General features: G+C 28.5%; 2 protein-coding genes across 2 annotated transcripts in view; both read left to right on the top strand.

The window, feature by feature from the left end:
- LOC107456227 (glycerophosphate oxidase 1) overlaps positions 1 to 22,717 on the top strand; it is a gene marked incomplete at its 3' end in the record, with an annotated part of 36,593 nt that extends 13,876 nt beyond the window's left edge. The window contains 9 exon segments of the mRNA XM_071187749.1: positions 2,108 to 2,257; positions 4,567 to 4,711; positions 9,620 to 9,705; positions 10,809 to 10,916; positions 14,340 to 14,474; positions 16,126 to 16,304; positions 18,212 to 18,343; positions 19,505 to 19,663; positions 22,532 to 22,717. Coding sequence (XP_071043850.1) covers positions 2,108 to 2,257; positions 4,567 to 4,711; positions 9,620 to 9,705; positions 10,809 to 10,916; positions 14,340 to 14,474; positions 16,126 to 16,304; positions 18,212 to 18,343; positions 19,505 to 19,663; positions 22,532 to 22,717 — 1,280 coding nt within the window.
- A 2,918-nt stretch (positions 22,718 to 25,635) lies between these two features.
- On the top strand, positions 25,636 to 26,283 carry LOC139426998 (uncharacterized). The gene has a single exon (XM_071187276.1). It carries the CDS (start codon positions 25,636 to 25,638, stop codon positions 26,281 to 26,283), a length of 648 nt encoding a protein of 215 aa, XP_071043377.1.
- Positions 26,284 to 26,566: the final 283 nt, after the last annotated feature.

Raw genomic sequence — 26,566 nt, 5'->3', positions numbered from 1 at the left:
GCTTCAAATATTTTGATTTGTCAATACCATTTTGTTTAAAAATAACTGAATTGAATATTCAGTTACCAAAAACTTTTATATATAAAATTAAAATGATCATTCATAAATTGAGAATTCCTTAAGTTAGATAATTTTATCAACGTTCCCCTATCTCATTAACATACTTTTCAAAAATTGCCAAAGGAGAATAAAATATAAACTTCAAAGCTCTTCTCAGTTATATAACAATTAAGGAGTTTTCAAAGTATTTTAAGTGTTTTCTTTAAAATATTTTCCGCTACAGCCCGTTGTAGACCAGGGGAGTCATGGAGGTTAAGACTCCATAATTTCATGACTGGTAAGATTGAGGCAATAATCAACATTCCCAAACAAGTTAGTGCCCATGAACTCTTAAATAAATTCACAAGACCTCTGTTATAGTGATTTATGATGACAGCCATCCCCACCTCCCAATTAGTACCCAGTCTGGGGTCATAGGGAAAGGGAAAAAAATTCCAGCCAAAAACTCTGGTTCACCGCTACAGAGGCAGACAGGCGACTCGAATTATTTCGGGCTTGTCACTTTCAGTGTAGAAATCATGCCAGAGTTATTTCGTCAGCAGGAGGGTTAAAATATTATTTGACATTTTATTTTTAAAAAAATTTAAAAAAAACGGGTTCAAACCAAAAAAAAATCGGATCTTTTAATTTTGCCAGTTCTGGCAGTAGAGAATGCTGAAAACGTTGTCACTGTTGAATTTGCTAATAAAGAGAAATAAATCCAGCGACGATTTAGTTATTGATAGTCAGGCAAGGCTATGTTTTAAAGAAGTTTCTCTGTCTAAAGGCTTAGTTTCTTAGGACAGGACGCCGTCAGCTGGAAATCAGCGCTAACCTCTGATTGGTCCATTTGTGAGTTTGATAGTATACGTCATCGAACGCTCATCTTGAACTACAATTGCCGTCCAACTCAACTGCAGTTGGATTACAACGTGACGTTAACCACAGAAGCAATGGCGGACAACATCCAACAGCGCATTGAAATCAGCCAAGATTTTGATTTTGACATTAAACATAGCTTCTTCATTAAACATAGCACTCTTCATTTAGCTCAGCTGTAATGTGTTTTTTCTTGGACAAAGTCATTATCTGTTCTCTAAAACACTGGTCGACAATAACAAAATCAATACAAATTCAAAATAAATATTTGTTTATGTTATTAACGCATGCACAATGAGAGATAATGTCTGCGTTGGGCCGACTGCTCACGCTGAGCTAACAAAAAAGTATTTTTATGGCGTCAGCTCTACGTCAACTTTCCGCTGACGCCAAAATAAGGTGCTAGTTCTAAGAAACCAGGCCTTGAGCTAACAAACCAGTATTTTGTTGGCGTCAACGGGGCGTTGACATCCCGCTGACACCCAGATAAGGCGCTTGTCCTAAGAAACCAGACCTTAAGATGGATATCAGTTCTTTCTATGATAATTTTAATACTTTTTACAGTGAATCATGCAAATATGTTGTTAAAAAAATTTTTTTTTGATTATGAGATGCTATTGTATTCAGAGATTACCAATGTCAGTCTAAAGAGTCAAACTTACTGCTTAGACTGATATGGAGTTACCTGTTTTGCAGACTATGATGTTGATAAATGTAATTTCGTAGAGAGTGATTTTCCTTTGTGCCAAATTGATGATTTATGAGATGATATTTTGAAATGTGATATATCTTGCAGGGAACTGGGTAGATTAAATAAGAAATTACTCTGGAAACAGCAAAAAAATAGAATATTTTAACAGATTTGCTTGTTATATATAAAAATACTCCTACATCACAGCAATGCTTATTGTGAATGTCTATTTAGTATGGTTATAAACAAAACTAACTTTAGAGGTAACCTGAATTTGAATTCTTTACAAAGTGCAAAGTCGAAGTTGACTGGATTAAATGTAGCCTGCAATCGGAGGAATTTTTGAAGAAAAAAAACATGAACTGGAAAAAGCTAAGAAAGCCGAATATTTTTACGAGAACAATTATTTTATGTTTAATTTTTTAATCAATGAAGTAATTCTTATGAATATTAAAAAAATATTGTTTTTTAAAATTTTATATATCTTTTAATGTTTAGGTCAGCATAATGATGCTCGAATGAATTTAGCTATTATAATGACAGCTGCAAGACTAGGAGCTAATGTTGCTAATCATGTTGGTGTGACCGAACTTCTAAAGAATGATAGCCAAAAAGTTTGTGGAGCAAAAGTCAAAGATATGATAACTGGTGAATCAGTTGTATACTTTCAAAAAAATTAGCTCAATGTGGAGTCATACTATTGTGCAAATTTTCTGAAACCATTGAAGGATGTTAATTTGATCATGTTTCTGTTCAAAACGAACCATAGTGTCATGTAATCAAATTTAAAACATTTTAATTTGCGTAATAATATGGCTCAATTCTCTCTATCTCTCTCAAATGATATAAATTGTTTATATTTTTATGTTTTGCTTTCAATTAAGTCTTTTGAATGTTAATGCTTCTGAATTCTTAATTTCAAAAATATGTTAGAACTTTAATTATTCTAAATAATTAGGTCTAAATCTACTTTGAATAATAAACATCTTTGTATTATTGAGGAACATTATTATAACAATAAAATTTGAAAAATAAGATTATTTTTGATAATATTGCTATCTGTTTAAATTTATTTTATTTTTATTTGTTCAGACAATGACAAATTGTAATTTTAATTATTGTAAATTTAATTCTCATATTGTATAACAATTTCATATTAATTGTCGTATTCAAATTTTTTTCATTTGGCATTTCATTACACAAAAAAGTAGTGCATTCTTTTTTTAACTCCCATGGAAATATAACCATCACCAAAAAATTATGCATTATTCGCGGGTTTGCGGTAGAATTATCACAAGTAGGCATGTCATAGCAATTTTATAAATTGTATGGAAATCTATTCATAATTTATGTGTCATAATTAGATCGTAGTGAAAAATAATGAGACTAAATAACAAATAAACAGTGTTGAAATTGGTAGCAACAATACTGAAAAAACAATGAAAAAATTTGCATATTTATGATAGGCTTCATGTGATTCAAATTTCGAGTGTCATAGTATTGAAAAATCAGAATTTTAAAAACCACATTGAGATTTTAAAAACATTTTGAATTTGTGTCTGTTTCTGAAATAACATTCAATTCAATTATATTTCAACCAAATTTAAAATGACCAGAGAAACAAATATATCACGGTGACTGAGTTAATTATTTTTTTGTTACAAATTGGGATTCATTACAGCTCTCATAGACAATGTAATAGTGTCTTCTGTTGATCAAAAATTAGCCTCATCTCATCATATTTTAATGAAGGGGGAAAATGAAAAAAGAACAATATTTTTTGAGCAAACTATTTATAGTACATCAAGATTTCCATTTGAAATAATTAAGAGTATTTTTTTTTATTAAAATAAAATTATAGAAAGGTAAAATATAAATCTTTCATGATTGAATATTTTAGTTCTTATTTTCTATAAGTTTGCATAAGAATTAAGCCGCATAAAATCTTCTTTATTTTATTTATTTCTTCTACAATTTTGTAGTGAATCTTCTGCAAAATAAAAATTGGAATTGGCTGATAAGGAAATGTTGGGAAAAGGAAGACAAAACTGTTCTGTTAAAACAACTGGGCACAAAAGCATGCTTTACTATGATCTTAACCTATTTAGCAGATAGCTCTCAGTCAAAATAATCCTAATCCTTAAGTACAAGATTATTTTCAAAGTGAAGATTCCAAAAGGAATGAAAAATTATATTTAGGCATTCATCCAAAAAGACTGACGATTTGAAAAAGCACAATCTGAATTATAGAACAGATTTTTGAAAGAATGAAAATCATCTATTGGTTTAGGACTTTTTCAATCCATTGAAAACAGAAGAAATTAAATAATTTTCTGGATCTATTAATGAATACGGCTATTATACCTAGAAGATAAACTTCAGTTGCACAGCTGTTAGATGAATCATTAAGCAAACTGTCCAAATACAATACTTAAAATGGCTGGTTGTCGAAACATATTAAGCAATACGGTAAACATTTATGTCATTATAAGGCATTTTAATAAAAAAAAATTCTGCATTCTTAAGCAATAGTTTTGTGTCCTGGTGTAGCCTAATCTGTAATGCTTATCTTCAACTTTTACATGGTATCAGAAATTTTTTGAAAACAACCAGATTTTTAAAAAAAATTTGCTAACATTGAAGAGTCATACCTTTACTTTTAAATTACTTGTATGCTGTAATATCAAAATTCTTTTAAAACCAATAATAAAGTTCTACCAATATAATTTTTCTAGAAATGATATAAAATGTTTTGCTTATGAAGGGTGAGATAATACTTAAATAGAGATTGAGTTATTCAGCCAAAACCATTTTAACTACCAGTTTAAATAAGCTCCCAGCAAAAGAACCTGGTTAGATGTTGAGGATCTTAATTTCTTTTTTAATTTGACTGCACATTTTAATGTCAGTTTTTTCTATATTATACTATAACATGATTCTTACTTCATGTAATTTAGGGAAAGACTGGAATATTCATGCAAAATGTGTAATCAATGCAACTGGGCCCTTTACTGATACTATTAGAAAAATGGATGACCAAGATTGTTCTGAAATATGCCAGCCAAGTGCTGGGGTTCACATAGTCTTACCAGCTTACTACAGGTAAAGATTTTCTTTTATGAATTTGTACGAAAAAATCTTGTAAATCCTTAAAATTTATTTTGAAGAAATGGTATTTGTTTTAAAGAATTGAATTATGTGGAAAGCTCTTTCTCACATCCTCTAGAATAATCGAAGTTCTAGTTTTCCATAGTCTCTTGATTCTCACAACTTATTGTCAAAAAATGAACAGTTAATGGATGTACTAGAATAGGGGTGCACAACCTTTTTGAGTGAAGGGTCACATGCACAGGAGATTGAAAAATTGAAGGGCCATATTTAAGTATTTAGACAGATATATGGACAGCATTTATAGGTAGTAACTGTTATACAAACATCATTGTTTTAGGCACTAAATTCTTTTTTCAGTTAACCTTGTAATATCTTTCCTTAAAATTAAATACTTTTAAATGTTTAAAATTAGAAACTGCGAAACTGATTACTTAAGAAAAAAAAAACAGAATCAGGAAATCAGAATCAATTAACCAGGAAAAAATTTACATAAATTGACATAATTAAAAAATATGGGAAAATTCATGTTTTTTTTATCATATTACTTAATACAAAAGTCTATTTAAGCATAAATTTTAACATTAAAAAATTTGTTCATAGAATTAAATTAAAAATAAATGCAAGTTAAATACTTTGATTTATAAAAAGTTTATAGGGTTAAAATGGATTAAAATCATAAGAAAACCCCTTCAGCGGAAAATAAGATTTATCATTTAGTAAGGCATATACTTCAAAGCATTTTTATTTTAAATTAATTATAACAGGCAGGGACTGAGAGAGGGAAGAAAAAGAAAGAAAGAAAACATTAATTTTGAAGGAACTATTTTCCTTAATAATAAAAAACTATTAAGATACTTGTTTACAACTTTTTTTGACGAATATTTTTTTAATATGACACTTACTATTTTTACTATTAATACACATATATATATTAACAATTAATAAAATTTACATTACTTTACGAAACTTATCTTGATTACATTTTTTTACAGTTAAAATTCAATGATATATAAATAATTGCCCAGCATATGATCATAAATTATATAAAATGGTCCGAGTGGATAGTAAAAGGTTTAAAAAATTTCTTCATGATTATCCTGTAATTTGCAAAATGTTTAAATATTGTGATAATTTTATCTACGTGGTCATGTGATAGCTTTTTCGAGAAATTAAATGAAAATTTAATGATTTTTTTTTAAAGACTGCTCTGTAATTGTGAACATGCTAAATTCATTCTGGAAAACAGTCTTTCGACAGAAACTGTGAGTAGTATTAAACTTAGGGCAAATAACTTAATCAGTTTTGGAGTCTCTCCTAGATGGTGTGTGTTAAACTTGCACATGTTCATGGGACTAAAGAAATATGCACGTGTTTTGAATTATTGTTCTTGCAAAAGAGACCGCATTTAATATTAATGTACACATCTCGTTTTTTTATTTTATTATTATTATTCTCTTCGGAAAGGTGTCGATTTTGCTAAGATGCGTAATAAATTTTTGAGTTACAAAAAAAATTTAAAACAGAATCGAATTTCACGAGTTGTAATATTGTGTTAAAATATCAGGATATTCTAAATCACAAGTAAAAATTTGGCAATAACGGGAAAGAAAAAACACGTTTGAAAAACCTCTTATATTTATGTAAAAATCGACGCAAATAGAGCATGTAAATGAGCGATTCTTTACTCGCTATTCATAATAGTAACATGCTAAAATATCGGAATTTTAAAAACAACGCAGAAATGCCTATCAATAACTGCCGAAAAAAGGATCAAAAGTAGGTACAAAGTCAATATGAGATTTTCCATGAAGTTTGCACAGATAAAGCATCTTGTAACTTTCAAAAATCGCGATGTGAAAATGGGTAGTAATAACTACCACAAAGTCATTATATTTACAATGAAATCGACGCACACAAAGAGCGTCAAAATTCATAACTAAAATTCGTAGATCGTAGTAATGACGTATTAAAAATATTGGGATTTTCAAAACTATGCGTAAATTCATAGTGTTAACTACCAAAAAAAAGTGATAGAAAAACTACATTGATTGAGATTGTTTGTGTCAAAAACTTAAATGCGTAAATTTCAAATTTATTTTTTACTTTAAAAAAAAAAAATTTATTTTTTAAAAATTTTGTTCAGATTGCGGCCTCGGGCCGCACATCAAGGGTTAGCGGGTCGCATATGACCTGCGAGCCGCAGGTTGTGCACCCCTATACTAGAACTTCTTTTTTTAATTAAATCTTCTTCAAAATTAGGCTTAGAGGAAATGTTTAATCTTTGATGTATTTTTTTATGTTGCTGATAGTAAAAAAATATATAGTTTAACAGAAATGCCATTATATAAACAGTTTAGTGCCGCTCAAAATATTATAAATTAGTTTTAAAAATAAATTAAAATTGCAGTCTATTTTTTCAAAAAATTTTATTATCTTATATTATAATATACAAGAATGACTTCCGATAAACATATTTTTAAAAAATTGAATTATATTTTTGCATAATCGAAAATTGTATTTTTTTATATTCTGTTTATTTTAAATAGTTTAAATTTTAAATATTAAAACATTTCTTGCCTACAGTTTTCAGAAAAATTGTGTCAAGTAAGTATTTATGAGGCACTTAATTTAAAGTATATTTATAACACTGTTTCCTATGAATTGAATCCATTTACAAAATTTTTGATAATAACTTGAGCTGTTAATCAAAATAGTGTTATTCAAAAATTTGACTAATTTTGGTGTTATGAATACCATAAGCCATATTCAAATCTGCTTGTTACAAAACTGTCTTACAAATTGTACTACAACAGACACAATGCAGATAAATTATTCAAGATCATAGAGTTAATAGTTAAAAAAGAACTTCCCTATGGTAACCAGTGGAAAAAAGTGTTATGTCAGTGTATAGTTCACTAGATATATAAAAAAAAAACAACATCTTAGGTTTTACCCTAATGCTTGGATTTTCACTCACTAAGCTGCAGTACTGATTATCCAAAGAACACATTTCCTTTATACATACTAACTTAGTTCTGATGGTTCTTTAAGTTACAAAATCAAAATGTATTCTCTCTAAACAAACAAATGCCTTTTTTTTGTTGACAGATTGTAATTTTTAATCTTAAATATATGATGGTTAGTCACAAACTTCAAAACGTTGTCCCAATAATTTATTCAAGAAAACAGTCAGTCAAAAGTTTGATCTCTTTATGTGTTATTTTAACTTTTTTGCCTAATTGCCCATTTTTCTTGGAAACAAATTATATAACTCGCTTATCTATAGATAATTGACTTAAAAGAAGGTTTCAGATATTATACACTATTTAATTTGGTAATGACTAAAAAAGAATTAATTATAATAGTTTTATTGTAATAAAATAATTTTGTGCTAAACCACAAAATTTGAAATTAGAAAATCACTGAAATTGCTTATGAGCAGCAAGATTTCCTGGAAAGTTGTATTTTTAAATCTATATATCTTGAGATCTATTCAACCAACTCAGTGAAAATTTTGTCATTTAATAGTAAACAGTATGAAGTTAGTAAAAAAAAAGTAGCAAAATTTATTTTTTATGAATTCTCTTTGCTTAAATGTATTTTTATAATTGTATGCATCTATTTTTTAATTAGACATCTGTAACTCATCAGCTGGTTTGCTTTAAAGAATTCACCACTTTACGGTTCCACAAAAAAGTCTAACTACTAGGCTTTGCCTTAATCTTTGTTTCTTAATCTCTTATGATGTGCGTTACTAAGGCAACAGAGAAAGGAGGGAGAGAAAACCGTTTCTTCTTCAGTAGGTAAAAAAGTGTCAAGGGAAAGAAGATTTTGGAAATTTCTAAATCAGGGTTTGCTTTAAAAGTAATTTAGAAGGCATGCGAGTCTGGAAAAATCATTCTGATTATCATGCCTCTTGATACCGGCTATGGGCACCATATAATAAAAATGCACTAAATTTTTGCTGATTTTATTAAAAATTCACATGGCATTTCAAAAGGTTTCTGGGCAGATATTGTTACGTATATGGTTTTAAAAATCCCATTTTTTTTAAAAGTCATATTATTACCACACACAAATTTCAAACATTCCTATTAAGTTTTCACTTTTTTACTTGCTCAATCAAAGAGAATTCTTATGATATCCCCAAACATTATATCATCAGTAATTGCTGTGGTTTTTCATTGTTTTTAAAACCCAAATATTTTTAATATAATAATATTGCAACATGCAAATTTAATACCACAGACTTGCGAAACAATTTTTTTACTTGCTAGATTTCCTGCAATTTCATCATAAAGTCTTGCAATTTATTTTGATCACCTTTTTTGCATTAGTATCATAAAAATTGTCCTAATATGATTGTAGATTCAACTGATTTAGTATAATTTTTTTGACATTTCCAAAACTGCAACTAAGGAACATGTATTTTCTCTGCTCTGAAGAAATTCCACCCTTTTTTTTTTTTTGCACTTAAGGCTATTTTTAACATTCATGAGTAAACTTTTTGCACTGATGATGACATTGACTGATAACAACATTGGCTGTAGTGATAATTAGCATATGAATATGACCCATTAGTCTTTCGTATCTGATGTATGTAATTGCCTGCCACTTTACCTTAATTTATACATTGTATAAAATGAGAAATTATATTATTGGTTATCTAGACTTAAATTAAAATGGAATTTGTATGATAGATTTCTATAACATGATATACATTTCTATCCATGATATACATATCTATAACATGATAGACATATATATCCTGGATATATAACAACTTTAGACATTATAGTTTTAAATTAATTTGTAATGAATAAATAACATCTCTCTTAAATGTGATTAATGATACATGCTATATTTTTTAAAAATTTTGTCAACAAAACTTTTTTCTAGTCCTGAGAACATGGGCTTATTAGATCCTGCCACTAGTGATGGAAGAGTCATATTTTTCTTGCCTTGGCAAAAAATGACAATAGCAGGTAAATGAGCTCATGCTGTCATAATAATGGAGTTTGCCTTTATATAGTATTTAAATATGAATTTTCAGTATGTATATTTTACTAAAAGTGTACTACACTGTTTAATATGTTCTAGACTTGGAAATTTTGACTGCATATAAAAATCCTCTAATCCATTTACAAATCATTGTTCAGTTTTTTTACAACAAATTTGGGAAATATTTATTTTAAAAATGTTATTATTGGGAACTAAGCTTAGAGAGTAAAAATTTCAGCTATTGTGCAAATTTATTTTAAGATTCACATTACATAGAAATATATTTTTAAATTGTTTAATTATTTCTTTTAATTAAGCATATTTGCATTTTTAAGCACTAACAATTTGAGATTTTATGTGCATACAGTTATCTTTTTTAAAAATGTGGGCAAAATTTTTAGCAAATTCAATGATTTTGCATTATAGAGATTCTCTTTTAGTTCTTAAAGGGAAAATTATTTAAATTAATGCAATTTTCCAAAGTTATTAAATTCTCATTTTTATTCATTTGATTTGAACTAAATTAATGATTGAATTTTTAAATGGTGAATTAAGGATTCATCTAAATTACTTCTATATAAAACTATTTAGTTGTGTATTAATTTTTTAGAAAATCATTTGTACCATATGTTATTGTATAAGTGTTCATTTATTATTTATATTTTTTCAGCTATTAATATAATATGTACTAATATACAATAATAGCCACTAGTACACAAAAATTTAAAAGAACACAAACTCTAATTCTGATTAAATAATTGTATGCAGACTTGGCACCTCTCTGGCATTTATGAAGAAACATACCAGATTTGTAATACATTCATCCCATTTTTTATAGTTAATACTTTTCTTGATCTTAACCAATTGTTTAATTTTTCAATTTTTGCTTCATATTTATCTACTTATGTCTGCTAGAAAATTAAAGATCTTGATTAAAGATTTAAATTGATCTAAATTAAAGATTTTGATCTCTTCTTTACTGAAGTTTTTATATTTCTTGAAACTGCTTGCATTAATTTAAGATAATTTGCCCCATTACGTAGTTTAAAATCATTTAAAAAGTCTTCAAAAATTATGTTGAATTTAGGAACAACTGACAGGCCTTGTGAAATCACTCACCACCCTAGTCCGTCTGAAGATGAAATTCAGTTTATTCTCAATGAAGTAAAAAACTACCTGTCTGATGAAATTACTGGTAAGTAATGCCATATTATTCTGATATACAGTTGATCTTTACAAAGCAAACCTTGAAACGACAGACTTTGTGTTAAATAGAATTTTACATTATATAGATGATTTCAAATATCTCTAAACTAACCTCTAAACATGACAATGTTAGCCTGGAACAAATTGATCTTGAAATGCTTTAAAAAAATTTTAGATGCAAGTATTGAAAAACACACTATATTTTCTTCAGCATTTATTATTTACAGGAGAAATAATGAAATTCTCTATCTCGTTAGAACTAATAAACAAATTTATCAATTTTAGTTTGTTCATCTTTTGAAATTGTAACCTATTAAGCAAATAACATAAAAACTTAATAATCCTTGCTTAGTTAGAGAAATTTCTTAACTGCAATTTTAATTTTTTACACCTTCAAAGCTAATGCAGTTTATGGAGAATTTAGGTTTATGGAGAATTATGGTTTATGAAGAATTACGGTTTATAGAATTGCATCCTATAGATCTTCTATTGCATTTACTAAATAATCATAAAGATTATGTATGTATTACTATTTATTTATCTGGATTAAGAAAACAATACATCATCATACCTGCTAATTTTTGATTTTTTTTTGATTTTCTGAAATATTTTATTTTTATATTTAATGTGATAGCAAAACTTATGCTTTTTTCATTTCATTCTTGGAGCTATAAATTTAATTTAGAATTATTTTAGCTCCTTCTTCATAGGAATAAATTAAACATGTATAAATATGAATGCATGATAATTGTACAATATTACCGTATTTTTCGGCGGAAGAGCCGCGGCGCTATCGAAAAAAAAGTTTTTTTTTTCCTACATGCGGCGCTTCCGACGAAATATTTTTTTGTAGCAAAAAAATTTGTCAAGGAAAGTTATTTAAGAAATAATTTTCTGACTATTAAAAAAAATTAATAACGAAGTCGACGAAATATTCGCCCGTATCGCGATCTGCTGCAGAACATCGCCAATTCTTAGCTAACTTTCGGCAGCAGCCTGTAAGAAAATAAATAAACGAAATAATAATTTTAAAAAAACATCGCATAAGGAGAAAATTTAAAAGGTATGCATCTTGTATCCACCCCCAGCTTGAAGAAAAATCGCAAGCTAGAAATCTATTTAGCGCCTTAGCAATTGTAATTTAAGTGAACAGAAAAGGAAGAATAGGACCCTAAATCCGACACTCACGGGACTGACGAAATGCCGAACTTCGGATCTCTTTCGGAAATTCCAATATGGCCCCCAAATATTACTATAATTCAATTCCACTGTTAATTTCAGAAAAACCAATAAATTTAGTCAAGTTTCGATCGTAGATTATGATGGAGTGGGGTGAATTTAAAACTGGCCCATCTTAAGAGAAATTTTACTAATCAAAATAATAATCTATATAATATAATCAAGAAGAAATAATCAGAATCCTATGAAGAAGAAATAATCGTTTCTTCTTTAGAGCGAGATCACAGTTCTCGTTTTTTCTTTTAGATAACATTTTGTTTTAACGAAAGACGCTTACCTCGCAAGAAGAAAAAAAAAAGGTAACAGGGAACTACAAAAAAAAATTTTTTTTTTAACAATTAATGCTAAGAAACTAACAATGAATATCAACAAAAAACAAGCTAAAAACTAATAACGATAAAAAAAAAACAAGCGAGCAACAATTAACAAGAAAAAATAAAAAGCGTCAAAATAAAAAAAAATTAATGAATCGAATAAAAAACCGCAAAAGGGATAGAATTCATTTTGTTGTCCACGTGGTAGTTTCAATGTCAACTGGGTGTGGCCAATTTATGGTCAAACAGAAGAGGGAAATTTGGGGGTAAAGCACAGCTGTCAAGATTGATTGATCAGTTTTTTTCCAACTTCCATTTCTTTATTTTGTTCATTGGAAATGCAAGTGTTTTTACTTCTCACTTTATTTTAAACTGCTTAAGAAACAGATGTTTCTTTTGACACTAATTTTTTTTTTTCAAGCTTCTTTTTTATTTTTAAAAGATAAAATAAAGTAAGTTACTTCAACAGAATAAAATTCCAAATAAAAAGAATATAGCTGATTTTTTTTGTCTTATCAATATAAATTTCTAAAAAAAAAAAAAAAAAAGATTAGATCAGATTAAGTGCCGAATTTTGGAATGCTGGATTAGGGGTCCCATACCCTTTTCTTTTCCCCAACCCCTTTAAAATATAACTGATTGATTCCTCCTAAACAGCTCCAATAGAAATGACACGTGGAGGAGGTGGGGTACACCCCTCTTTTAAACATTTTCTTCTCTCTTTCTAAGTTGAGTCACATTGGGTTATTTCCATTGAAGGAGAGGGCATTCTACCCACTAAAATTCCACCCTCAAAGATTGTGAAAGTGAAACTTATTTCCCCTTCGCTCATTCCTTCAGAATTTTTTTGGGGCCTGCTTAGTTATTTCTTATTCTTGTTATTATTAGTTATTTCGTTATTATTAGCTGTTTCGTTATTATGTATTAGTTTTTCCTCAAATTCTTAACGGTAATAAATTTTAAAATCTTTCTTTTAATAAATTTTTATTTTATTTTTTCTTATTACATTGTTTTACGGATTTCTGTAATCAGTTCAGCCTTAATTCAGCTACTGAACATATAAATATTTTTTGCTGTTCTTCTGTTTTTTGGCGCGGTGCCAACTGGTAAGAACAACTTTATTTTATATAGTTTTGTTGTTTTCGCCGAAAAATACGGTAAGCTCTTTTAAAATCTAAAAATTTTTTGCCTGTTATAGATATTTCCATTCTCATTTCACTACCATTTAAGATAATAATTCTTAGAAAGAACCAAAATTGGCAGGTATGTCATGTGACTATTTCTTGCTATGAAAAGTAATATTACAGGGGTCAAAGTTCTTGCAGATTTTCTTATAAATTCTTAAATTTCTGTAGTGTCTGAGCCAGAAATTTTCCTACTCTTTAAACTGAAAGTTTTGAGAGCTTGGAACGTTAGGCTGCACTCAAAAACAACAGTTAGTTCTTAGAAAGCTGTGGGGAATATAACTTGTTCAAAAAATAACTCGTTATTGTGAGTTTAATGTTAAATTTTTATTCACTTTATGGCAAATATCACTGCTAATTATTACACAACCAATATATATATATATATATATATATATATAAAACATATCATTTGCACTTTCAATTAGAAAAACTAATATTTTCAGTGTAGATTAGTGTGATAAGTATTATTCCCATTTGTAATTGAGATTTTATAGAATGTTAACTTTAACTTCATTGGTAAGTTTTATTTAAACTGTTTATGATATAAACCCATAAATATTCCCTCAAAATAGTAGATAATTTTTTGAGATTTTTTATAATTTTGGAGATATATATACAATAACAGAGATTGTATCATAGTGATTTGAAAGTAATATTTTCTTTTTGTTTTAGTTCGCCGTGGTGATGTTATGTCTGTCTGGAGTGGAATTCGACCATTAGTTTTGAATCCTAACAAAGGCTCGACAGAAGCACTTGCTCGAAATCATGTATTGCATGTCAGCGATTCAAATCTAATAACTATGGCCGGTAAATTCCTATGATTTATAAATTGTAATTTTTCTTTTTGGATTTTTAAAGTGCTTTATGAAAGAGAAACTTTTAGTAAATAGAATATCGATGGTTTTCAATTATACATGTTGTACTAAAAAGTTTTGCTTATTCAATCATCTTTTTTATTTAATTTGGCTTTTGAAATGAACTTTAAGACCTTTTATTGTCAAGCTTAAAACATCTACCAAAACCAGAGAAACTAAACTGCATTAAGTGTTGAGTTAGATTACCTATTAAATGATGTCCTGCTTTTGTGAATTTATGTACTGTCAATGGAAATTCCAACTGCTTTTGGAGTCATAAAAAAACTAACAGACCCATAACTGAAAAGAAAAAAATAAAACAAAAATTTGAAAAACTGTATTTTTCTATTAGTATTAAAAGGAGAAAGTAAATCAATTTTTTCAACTTAAATAAAAAATTTACATTTATCGCTTTATGCACTTTTATCAACTCTGAAAAATCTTCCAAACTATACAGTTGTCTTTTGAATGTGATGCATCCTGCTATGAAAAAGAAAACTTTTCTTTTTATCAACTATAAAAACATAGATTTTAGACATTTTATTTCATTTATTACAAATGATGCATTCACTACATCATTTGCTATATTGTAGTGTATATACTTAGAAAGTGGGTGCAAAGAGTAAGTCTTGCCCTTGGTTCAAAATGACCTAGATCTTTCAATACTATCATGTAAAGTGCACCTGTGCAGAAGTGAAGTCCATATTTCACCATATCTTGTTTCTTCCCTAAAAGCATATTTTTCTTACTCTTCAAAACTCTCTGTAAATTAAATTTACTTATCCATCAAAGTTATATCAATCATCATGCATGAAAAGTATGCATGTGTGAAAGGAACAGTAGAGTACCTAATCTTTTAAAAATCAAGCATATTTTTTCAATAAGTTAAAGCAGAACAATTATGATTATAATTATACTTCTTTTTCTTGAATTTTTTAAAAAAAAATATATTAAAACGAAATTTGTTTTAAATCTCAACGCTCAAACACCTACTTGTGATTTAACGTAATTGCATGGGTCACACCATTGTGGACTGGCTTTTTGCCATATAGCCAAGACAAAATTAAAAATCTTTACATTTTGCACTTCAAAAAATCGATCATTTATTTGTAAACAAATTTTAAAGTAGTAAATGGTTTTTGGAAATTCTATTATTACTATATATTGCATCAAAATGATTTTATTTAAAAAATAGATTTCTTTTAATTTAAAAAATAAAATCAGAATATTTTTATTAAAAAAATAGTCACACTGAAAAAATTATAGAAGAGCATATTTCTTTTAATTTTTTTTCCATCCTCAGGACACCATTTGCAGAAACAAAGATCCTCTAGTAATTCCTTGATTTGGCTATGTCTAAAGACAGCACTTTTGACATTAAATAATCAATTTATGGATTCATAGAAAACTAACCGTTAGCATCAGATATGTCAAACATAAAACAATTTTTTCTTAGAGTCATTTAATTTTTGAAAAAGCAAAACCGTTTCTGAATGCAAAGAAATTTCTATTCCATTTTATTAAGCTAATTGAAATGAGATATTTCCTTTTGTTTGCCACCAATCATATCCTGAAACTTACTTAAATTTTTTAATCTCTTTTAGGGGGAAAATGGACTACATATAGAGTAATGGCTAAAGAAGCAGTTGATGCTGGTGTAAAACACTGCAATTTAAATCCCAAAACTGATTGCCAAACTGATGGGCTTTTATTAGAAGGAGCAGATAACTGGTCTCCAAATCTGTATATTAGGCTTGTGCAAGATTATGGAATGGAAATAGAGGTATAATTTAGTGTTTAAGTAATAAACCTTTTGAAGTCTCCTTTTCTTTTAATTTAACATTTTATTTTTATTACATTTTCAGTTTTAAATTTATTTTAATAATTATCTTTCTTGTATTTACAAAATTACAAACCATGTTATGCTCTGGTATTAAATATCAGTAGCTTTTTCATGTGACCTGGCACTTCTCTAAAAGTCAACTTGAATAATTTTGTTGTTTAACTGTTGAATCTTGTAAAGCGCCTTCTGTGCGTGGCTACCCAAATTACCAAAATCATGTGTGGAGTTGAAATAATTTGAGTGACACGATCTTCTTTTTTTCATATACACACATATATAATGCTGATTTGATCTTTTAAAATAACACTTCGCTTAGGGAATGACAAAACAATTATTACTGTGAACTGAATAGTATGCATGTAACTTATTTGTAAAAGAATTTAAAAATAAGCTAATAATATAAGGCAGCTGTAAGGCAAAATTTAAAATTAATAGTTGTAGGAGAAAATCAAACTTATACTATAAAAAATTGAGATACAATTAGTTAATGTTCTAAAAGAATCTTCAGTAAATTTAGAAAATAAATATAAAGAAATTAACACAATTTCACAAAAAGTTGGAAATCACCAGCAATTAATTAATGCAATTGTTTTAACCAAGAACACATTTTTTTCTGTATCCCCAGAACACAAACATTTAATTATTCTCAAGTTGTAAATTGAATTTTCTTGCTCATTCATTGTTGTTTTTGTACAGTCCATCGTCAATCAAAAACTTGTTTTACTCTGCCATATTTTAATTAAAAAATATTATTTAAAAATGTGAAAAATATACCATTTTCTGATCAAATTGATATTGGTCTGCTATTTTAGAGCATTTTTGTAAAAACTTATTTTTAATTGTATTCGCATTGATAATGGAATTCTCGTGCTAAGCGTGCAGAAAAATGAAATTGTGAGGCAGGCTATGGTGTTTCTACCGGATATAACTAAGATCGTTAAAATGCTGGTACTATTCGAGAATGATGCTCATTTATTTTGCTTCTCTAATCTTTGAAAAGCATTCAAATGAAAAATATATACCCAATGATTTTAAACATCAAAATTTATAAATATTTTTGGTGAAAAGTAACTTAAGGATCTATTTATCCATGCCAGCAGAATTTTTTGTAGTTATCATAACTTAAAAACATTGCGTTTTCAACCCATATAAGAAGGGTTTGAATATAATTTTTTTGGAGCTCAAGAATTTCTAGAATAATTCTCAAATTATTTATAATATTTCTTTAACTTTTTCTTTTTTGTTATTTTATATAACTTTACGTGAAATGATGTACCTGGCCTTAAACAAATTTATCAATTATAACTTGTTTCTGCATGTTGCATGCTACATTTATAATCTCTAAATATAGTAAACTAAAGAATTTTGGTGTGTGTGTCTCCATTATTTTGTCTGTGGGAAAATTGTGATTTTTTACGTTAATTAAATTGGACATATAAATAGAGGACAGTATTGTGGGTATGTATCCATGCTTCTAGATGTCAAATCTCAAATTTTAATTTGTATTTTTATAGTGATTTCTAAATAAGGGACATTTTGTGACTCCTGTAATACTTTTCAATCAATGGTAGGAGCTGATTTTGAAACCTTATTTGGCTGCAACCCCTTATCTACTCAAGTGGCTAAATACAAAGCATAATTTATTTTACTCTCTATTATTTTTTTCTTAAATTTCAATAAAACAACACTGTTTATCTGGAAATGTTTATAAGAATGGTTAATGCTGACTTTAATTTTGCATTTTTTCATTCTAGATTTTTTACTTTCAACATTTTTTATATGTAACATGTAAATAATTAAAAAGAACCTTGAATTGCATTCTTTAAACATCATATGTTTTAACTTAGGTTGCTCAGCACTTAACTAATACATATGGAGATAGAGCTTTTGCAGTTGCTAAATTAGCTTCTTTGACTGGAAAAAGATGGCCAATAATTGGAAAACGTCTTCATGAGGAGTATCCATATATTGATGCTGAGGTGCTTATTTTTTTCTTGATTTTTACTTTAATAATTATTTTATTTAAATACACCTAATCATGCATATTTCATTATTCTGTAGGATATTTATTACATTTAATAAACACATGATAATTTATATGTTTAACATCATAATGAATTTGTTAGTCTGAATGACTAACATGGCAGAAGTTTTTCAAAGAAAAAAAGAATGTTATGCAATGTAAAAACTTATTTAGATTTAAGTGCTTGCCTTTATTTTTAGTCAAAATTTTATGACACATTTCTGACATATATATTTATTTTGTCAAACAGCTGACGATGCCTATGTGTTCTATATTGCCAATCAATTAAATCTAAAATTATGAATTCTGTTTTTTTAATTATATCTACTGATCTAATTACTACTCATTGGCATAAATTTTCTTTGGGGCTTACCTCAAAATAGCCCTCAATTCATCCCTGTTCTGAGCTTTAGATTCTTCATTATTATTTTTCCAAACTCTCTTCAGCATTATGACTTAACCACTTTAATCTCCTTATCCATCAGTCATGATATCAATCTCTTCACACTTTCCTAATTATGTAATTAGTCAAATAAGTTTTGTACTAAAATAATATAAAAATGGTTTTACTTTCTCTAAATTAAGTCAGTTTAATTATTAATTTCACTACTTTATTAATGAATATAAATATTTAAATGTTTCAATGCAAGAACTGAATGTGGTCTGAAACTTTGCTTAGAAATATTTTAAAGGGCTTAAACAAATTAGATTTATACTGAGTATTGCTTATAACTTGTTTTTAAATGAATTTTACCTGAAAGTTACCTGTTTGTAACTAGGACTACTGAGAATAGCTTCTGTTTAAACTACTCATTTGCTATGTGAAGGGTTTTCTACGTGCTGAACAGTAAGAGGGTCAAAATATAAACAAAAATTATAAATTCTCTCAATGTTTAATAAATGATTTGTTTTTTTATTTTATTTTTTTAATTTAAAAAAATTTTTTTAGACTATTTTGAAAACTGGAAAAAAATTATATTGAAATATAATTACTTTCTTTCATTCTAGTTTTATTAGACACAAATGTAAGGCAAATTGTGCATCAATAATACTATTCATAGTTTTTAATGAGTTGTAATATAGATAGTTTATAATTTGTTGCTTTCTTTTATATAAGGTAAGATATGCTGTTCAAGAATATGCACAAACTGCAGTTGATGTCATTGCAAGACGCCTACGCTTGTCTTTTCTAAATGTTGAAGCAACTAAAGAAGCTCTCCCAACAATTATTTCAATAATGGCAGATGAACTCAAATGGAGTCGAAGCAAACAACAGGTATTTATTTTTTTATTGTTTAAATGTTTCTTGTTGAACGTTTTTTCATAATTTTAGCAATTTTGCTATTTGGTTATTCGAATTTTACACATTGTTATGATTCGTTCACTATAATATATCTTAAATTTTTAATTCATTTTAAGTTATCAAGTTATCTTTACTTTACCGTAAGAAAATAAATCTAACCAAATATTGCAATTGTCTTGCATTACTTTGCAGTTTTCTTGGATCACTTTTCTAAATTGTTTCTTTCATATAATATGCCTTTTCTTTATGGCTTGTCATACTCACCATCAAAAATTTTGACTTGCAATTTATTACAAACTTAAATTGTCTTGTTAAACTTAAACAAAGAGAACTGTCACTTATTCTACTCTGTTATCATTACTTCAAAAGACCAATTTGTTTGACCTACACTAAAAAGTATCTCTACTGCTTTAAAACAAATTTTTTACTTTAAAGTGTTTTATTTCATAAAACAACCAATTATTTATGTAGGGTGTTCTATAATGAGAGCCCTTAATGATAATTTTTAGAGAGAGAAGAAACAAAAACAATTAAAACTTCATAGACTGCTTGGTTGATACATGAAATAGAAAATTTCAAAGGCCATTGCTTTAATATCTTGCTTGAAAGCACTGTTTTCTTTATTTTAGTTTAGTTTGTTACAGCACTGTCTTTTTCCTTCAATCTTTTAGGCTACAGTTCTGAATATTAGATCTAATGAACTTAAACTTAAATAAAATATCCACTGCAACTGAATTATTTTTCATGGGTCATCTCATGAAAGAAGTTTTTTAATATATGAGGCAGTACAATTTGGGAGGGGTAAAATGTAGGTAACTCTATCTACTTTTTTTAATAAAGTCAGAAAAACAATTTTATCAGAAAACAAAAATTATAAAAATTTTAAGATATGTGTGTTAACAGGACAGCATTTCATCAGGGGACACACTGCCTGCTAACACAAATTGTTTTTCTGACTTTATAAATTGGATAATACAAAAAAACAAATTTGGATTTAGCTGCTTTAAGCGCTTTTCTATTTTGATTTATTATTTTAAATGTTACTTACCTTTTTTGTTTTTTTTTCTGAATTTGTAAATTAGTTTCATTCTTTGATTAGATTTAATCTACCTGCTAACTCTTTGTTGATACAGGGCGTCCAGCAAATGACTGACTAGTTTCAAAATTAAAAATCACAGAAATAAAGAGTAATAGAGAAATGAAACAAATGATATATTTATTGTGAAAGCTGTAAAAAATATGTGCAGAAATTAAGGAATTTAGTTACAAGGACAGATAGTGGTGCATGCTATCAATAACTGATTAGCAATGACTGACCATTGTGAACATCTCTAACGTTAAAATATATTTTTAAAAAAATTAGTCCTGCAGGATTAGAAGTTTGGGCCATGTATTTTATTGAATGTTTGTTTTAGGTATTAGAATATCACCCTTTGTTTACTGTTTTATGCCAATTTATTTTCAAGAATTCTATACAGCGTATAATTCCATCTGTTTAGCAACTTTTGTAACTATGTTCCAAAACTTTTACAGCATTTACAATAGGCATACCATTTGCTTCATTTGTCTATCATCCTTTCTTTACAAGAGTTTTTATTTTGAAATCAGTCAGTCACCCTGCAATACTTAATATTTCTGATTTATGCTTAAAATAAAAGTATTGATTTAGATTTTTTAATAGATTAGAAATAGGTACATTTATGTACTTTAATTAATACACAGTCATAAAAGATTGTTGGGCTTAATAGACTATCATGCCTGGCAAGGTATGTAAAAATTTTCACATTTTCAAACCCTAATTCATACCTATAAAACTTAGCTTAACTCAAACTTCAATAATAGTTTTATGCCAGTATTACTTTTCTGCTATCAAATTGAGAGCTCTGGTTTCTTCTCTGAGTTTTAAACCTGTGTTAACAAGATGAAACTGTCAAAAATAGATTCAACTTATATCCTCTACTTTACAAAAGTTAATAAATCAAAGTGGTGACGTAACGTCTATTTATTAAAGTGTACTCATTGCACTTCAACTGTACTGTGGCAACCCAGTGTGCCCAGTACTGAGAGCTCAACAAGGAGACAATAGCCAAAGTTTGTGACTTTGAATACTGCTGATACGGGTATAACACAAAGTAAACTGACACTGTTTAAAACTCTGTTCATTTAGTGGATCAAATAATACTATTTTTATTATGTTTTGCTAAATCTGGAGAATTAAGCTTATAAAATCAAAATCATAGAAGTTTTAAGTAATGTTATACAAATTAATTTTGTTACACACACTTTATCTTTCCTTTTGAACAATATTGCTTGCTTTCTTTAACCCTTACGAATTTTGTTGATGTGCCTCATCTTTTAAAAGGGGTATCCTCGGATCAATAATTAATGAAAACAAGAATATTGATATTTCGACTTAAATATTTACAATTCACTTAGTACCAATTAACTTCTTGAACAAAGCTGTAAGATTTATCTAAATTATTTTTTATTCTGAATGATATTACTGATAATGCTTTGATGTATTTATTATAACATTTATTTTTTAAACTAATATAATAATTTTATTTTTTATTTATTTATTTTTGTTTTTTTTCCCTTTTGTTTACTCATGTTAGCCTTGATGAACTTCCAATGCATTTTTAATTATCATTAAGGATTATTGTAGTAATAAAAATAAAAAAATTTGTCATTTATATGTATGCATGTATTCTGTCATTTATATGTATGTCATCTGTATATTTGTCATTTATATGTGTATTGACATTTATATGTCTGTATGCATTCTTTTTTGCTGGAATATTAAATTGTCTTGCTAATATCTATAATCATTTTCAATTTTAGGAAGAACACAAAAAAGCTCTAGAATTTCTTCAGACTGAAATGGGACAAGATGTTAACCGTCAAGCAAGAGAAACTCCTACTAATTTAACTAAAGAGGAAGTATTTGCATACACAAAAAAATTTCAAACTTTGGATAAAGATAAAAAGGGATATATTACTTTCAGTGACCTTCGACAGAGTATTAAGGTGATTAATTAATGCAAAATGAAATAAATGAAACTGGTTCAGAAAATTTATTTATATGCCAAGTAATTGATTTTTTGAAACAAAAATGGTAGAAACTTGGCCTGGTAGTATAAATACTCACTGTTACAAGCTTTTGGGTTCAACTTCTTATTTTTGTCAGGCTTTTTTACCATTCAAACAAATAAATTTCAAACCGTTCAAACAAATAAATTTTAATTAACCAAACATAAGCTTTTCTGGGACATGTGTGAAAACGTTTGGGACAATGTAAATAGCTTATAACAAAAAGCTTGAATTCTTATAATGTATTCTTTGAAGTCCATAATCATTTATTAAGTACTAAGGATTTCTCACTAATTTATTATTTTTATAGATTATAGTACATTATTACATTTATTATGATTTTATCTAATCTGTGCAAAGGTCTAAAAGCAAATTTTATACAGAGTTGTAGTGAGGCAGAAATGCTATTCTGGAACTCTAGTTGAAGTATTATGTTTTTTAAATAATTCTGTCATGAGTTTGAAAGAATAAAAAATAAATTCTTAATTTTTTTTTAAATTAATATATTTTATGCATAGGAACTGAGCATAAAGGAAAGACTGAGGTTTTTCATATTGTAAATTAAGCTGTCTATGTTAAAGAACCAGGGGCTATTTGGGCAAGTTATAATTTGCATTTAGTGCAAGATATTTGCATTTATATTTTATGTATATTATCTAGGGATGTAAAGAATAGTGATTTAGCCGAATACCGAATGTTCGTCTAATACAGAATATTTGACCGTTAAATAGCAACATTTTATTTATAAATATGTTTTGTCATTATTTAAAAATAATCAAAGCTTAACTATGTTATTAGTATGAGGCAAAGGGAAAAAACTATTATAGTTATCCATTAGAAATAATTAAGATAAATAAAAAACTGACTAATAACTACTAAAAAATGAAATTGTAAAGTTGGAAAAAAAAGAGAAATAGGAGAAAAATCCTCATAATTCTAAAAGCAAACTTTTAATACTAAAAATAATATTTTTCGGAAAAGCAGTATCGATAATGCATTAAAAGAGATATAGTGTTGTGATGTTAACTGACTTCATTTTCCGTCATCATTAACAAATGAATGACGACAGTCTTTAGTTATGTAACAGCTGCGCTGCCTCGCGATTCAGAGATTGTATAAGGACTTTACTAATTGATATTTGTTGCTAATCTTCTGTGACCTAATCGCTAGTACTTGATTATTTCATAAATTTTAAATGTCCTTATTTTGATGATGTACTTGCTAAAAAAAGTTCTGAAAAAGAGTTAGCCGCTCATTTGAAACAAGTACTAGAGCATTTGCAAAAAGCAGATCTTTAAAGCAAATAAGGACAAATGTTTAATCAGGGTAACTAAAGTAGATTTTTTGGGCTACCGTATCGATGCAAAGGGCATCCCTACATCAAAAAGTAAAGTAAAAGTGATTCATGCTTTTCTGGTACCTAAAAATAGGTTCCAGTTACAGTCGTTTTTTTGTTTGATGAAGTTTTATAATTGTTATCTAAAAGGTAAGGCTACTAAAGCTGAAGTATTACATGGATTTCTAGATGGGGATTCAGTGTAGAAATGGTCTAAAGTCCAATATGAAGATTTTAGATATTTAAAAGAATCGTTAAGTTCCGAAGTAGTTTTGGTTCCATTTGATGAGAAATTACTGATTACCTTAGCCTGCAATGCCTCTTCATTTAGCGTAGGAGCTGTCTTAAGTCATTTTCTTGATCATAGTAGTTGAGCACCGATAACTTTTTCTTTGTGTACGCTCACATCAACAGAAAGAAACTATGCGCAAATATACAAAGAGAAGTTGGCAATTGTTTTTGGCATAAAAAAATTTCATCATTTTATTTACAAGCATAAATTCGCTATTATAACTGATCATCAGCCCCTGCTTAGAATTTATTTTTAAAAAAAAGCATACTAAAGAAATTTTGTGTCTGCTTATGCTGAGATGGTATTTTATACATAATGCATGTGAATATACTTTAATTCATAGACCAGAAAAAAAATTCAAAATGCTGATTCTTTAAGCAGACTTCCAAAAGAAACTGATAAATTTGAGGTACGAGGTATTGTTTAACGAAGATTTACAAGATCCTCCTCTTCCGACAACAGTAGTTTCATAATTAACTTTGCGCAATCCAACTTTGTTGAGACTTCTAAATTGGATTTTGAGAAGATAGCCAAATGAAAAACCGGATGAAACATTTCAGACTTTTTTATCGAAACGTAACAAACTTTCTGCCCATTGAAATTGTTTATTAAGGGGTAACAGAGTAGTAATTCCGGTGTTGGAAAAATCATGTATTTTCCAAGTTCTACATCTGGGACATCCTGGAATTGAAAGGATTAAAGCTCTCGCACGTTTATATGTATTATGGCCAGGCATGAACTATGACATGGAAATGCATGTTCAGAGATACCAAGAATATCAACAAACACATCATTACCTCCTTAAACTTCAGTTCATCTTTGGGAGATCCGGTGCATCCTTGAGAATCTTGATATAGACTTTGCCAATCTATTCCAGAGATAAGCGCATTCCTTTTCGTAGTAGGTGCCATGTCAAAGTGAATAGAAGTGTGTCATATGACTTCAGCATCCGCCTCTGCAACAGTCCTCCGACAAATTTTTGCTACCCATAGAATACCTGAAGTCATCGTTTCCGATAACAGAGTCCAGTTTCAAGCATGAGAATACCAGACTTTCTTGGAGAGGAATCTCATCTAAAAGGTTATGATCGCTCCAAGACGTCCGTCCTGAGAAGGTCAAGCTGAAAGAACAGTCAAGACCGTGAAAGATTCACTAAGATGTATCGTGAAAGGAAATTGGAAGAAACATCTAGCGAAATTCCTTCTTCAACAACATTGCACTCTTACCATGACAATAGGTCCTAGTCCTGCAGAACTGCTGATGGGCAAGAAGCTGAGAACTGTGTTAGATAGACTCCATCCAGATCTGACGGTTGAGAGAAAGTTGAGCCAGGAACAAGATGTGTGTAAAAAATATGGCGATTTTCTTCAAAGATCGTTCAGTGTTGACCATCCAGTTTTTGTGAAGAACTATAAACAAGGTCCAAAATGGTTTCCAGCAACAGTCATTAAACCCACGAGTCCAGTTTCTTACCAAGCTGTTAGAACAGGTGATGATATAGTAAAACATCATGTAGATCAAATGCAAAAGTATATTCCTGATCATATGATCATTTCTTCTGATCCTAGTGTAGTATCCCTGTCTGGTGAGTCACAGAGTCCTGAGATTGAAGTACTGTCTTCAATACCTACTCGTGTGAATTCTCAGAGTACTGTAGTTGAGCCTACAATCTCGAAACTAGAGTCGTCTTCTGTTCCAGTACCAGAACAGACTTCAAGAACTTTGAGACCAAGACATACTATCGTTCGACCAAGCAGGTTCAAGGACCAGTTCAAAGTATTGTGTTGTGAGCCGACGTCACTTTCCATCATCAATTACGACAATCTTTCTTTAAGGAACAGCGAGCGCCACTGCCTCACAATCCAGAGAGTATAAAAGGACTTTACTAATTTATGTTTGTTGCTAATCTTCTGTTACCTAATTGCAAGCGTGTTATTTTGTAATACATATGTGTTTTTGTTGGTAATTAAGTATACTTATAAGTTATCATGACTCTTCGTTGAGGATACCTTTTCAATGATCCACACAGTTAACATATAGTTTCTAGTGTCATGATAAAAATGCTGATAAAAGAAAAGCTTACAAAAAAGCAAAAAGGTAATAGAAGAAAAATTTGTTGTTCTTAAAATATAATTTTAATGTTGAAAATCACAGTTTT

The sequence above is a fragment of the Parasteatoda tepidariorum genome, chromosome X1 (genome assembly GCF_043381705.1).
Source record: "Parasteatoda tepidariorum isolate YZ-2023 chromosome X1, CAS_Ptep_4.0, whole genome shotgun sequence".
Classification (NCBI taxonomy): Eukaryota; Metazoa; Arthropoda; class Arachnida; order Araneae; family Theridiidae; genus Parasteatoda; species Parasteatoda tepidariorum.
This window is presented reverse-complemented; position numbering and strand designations above follow the sequence as displayed.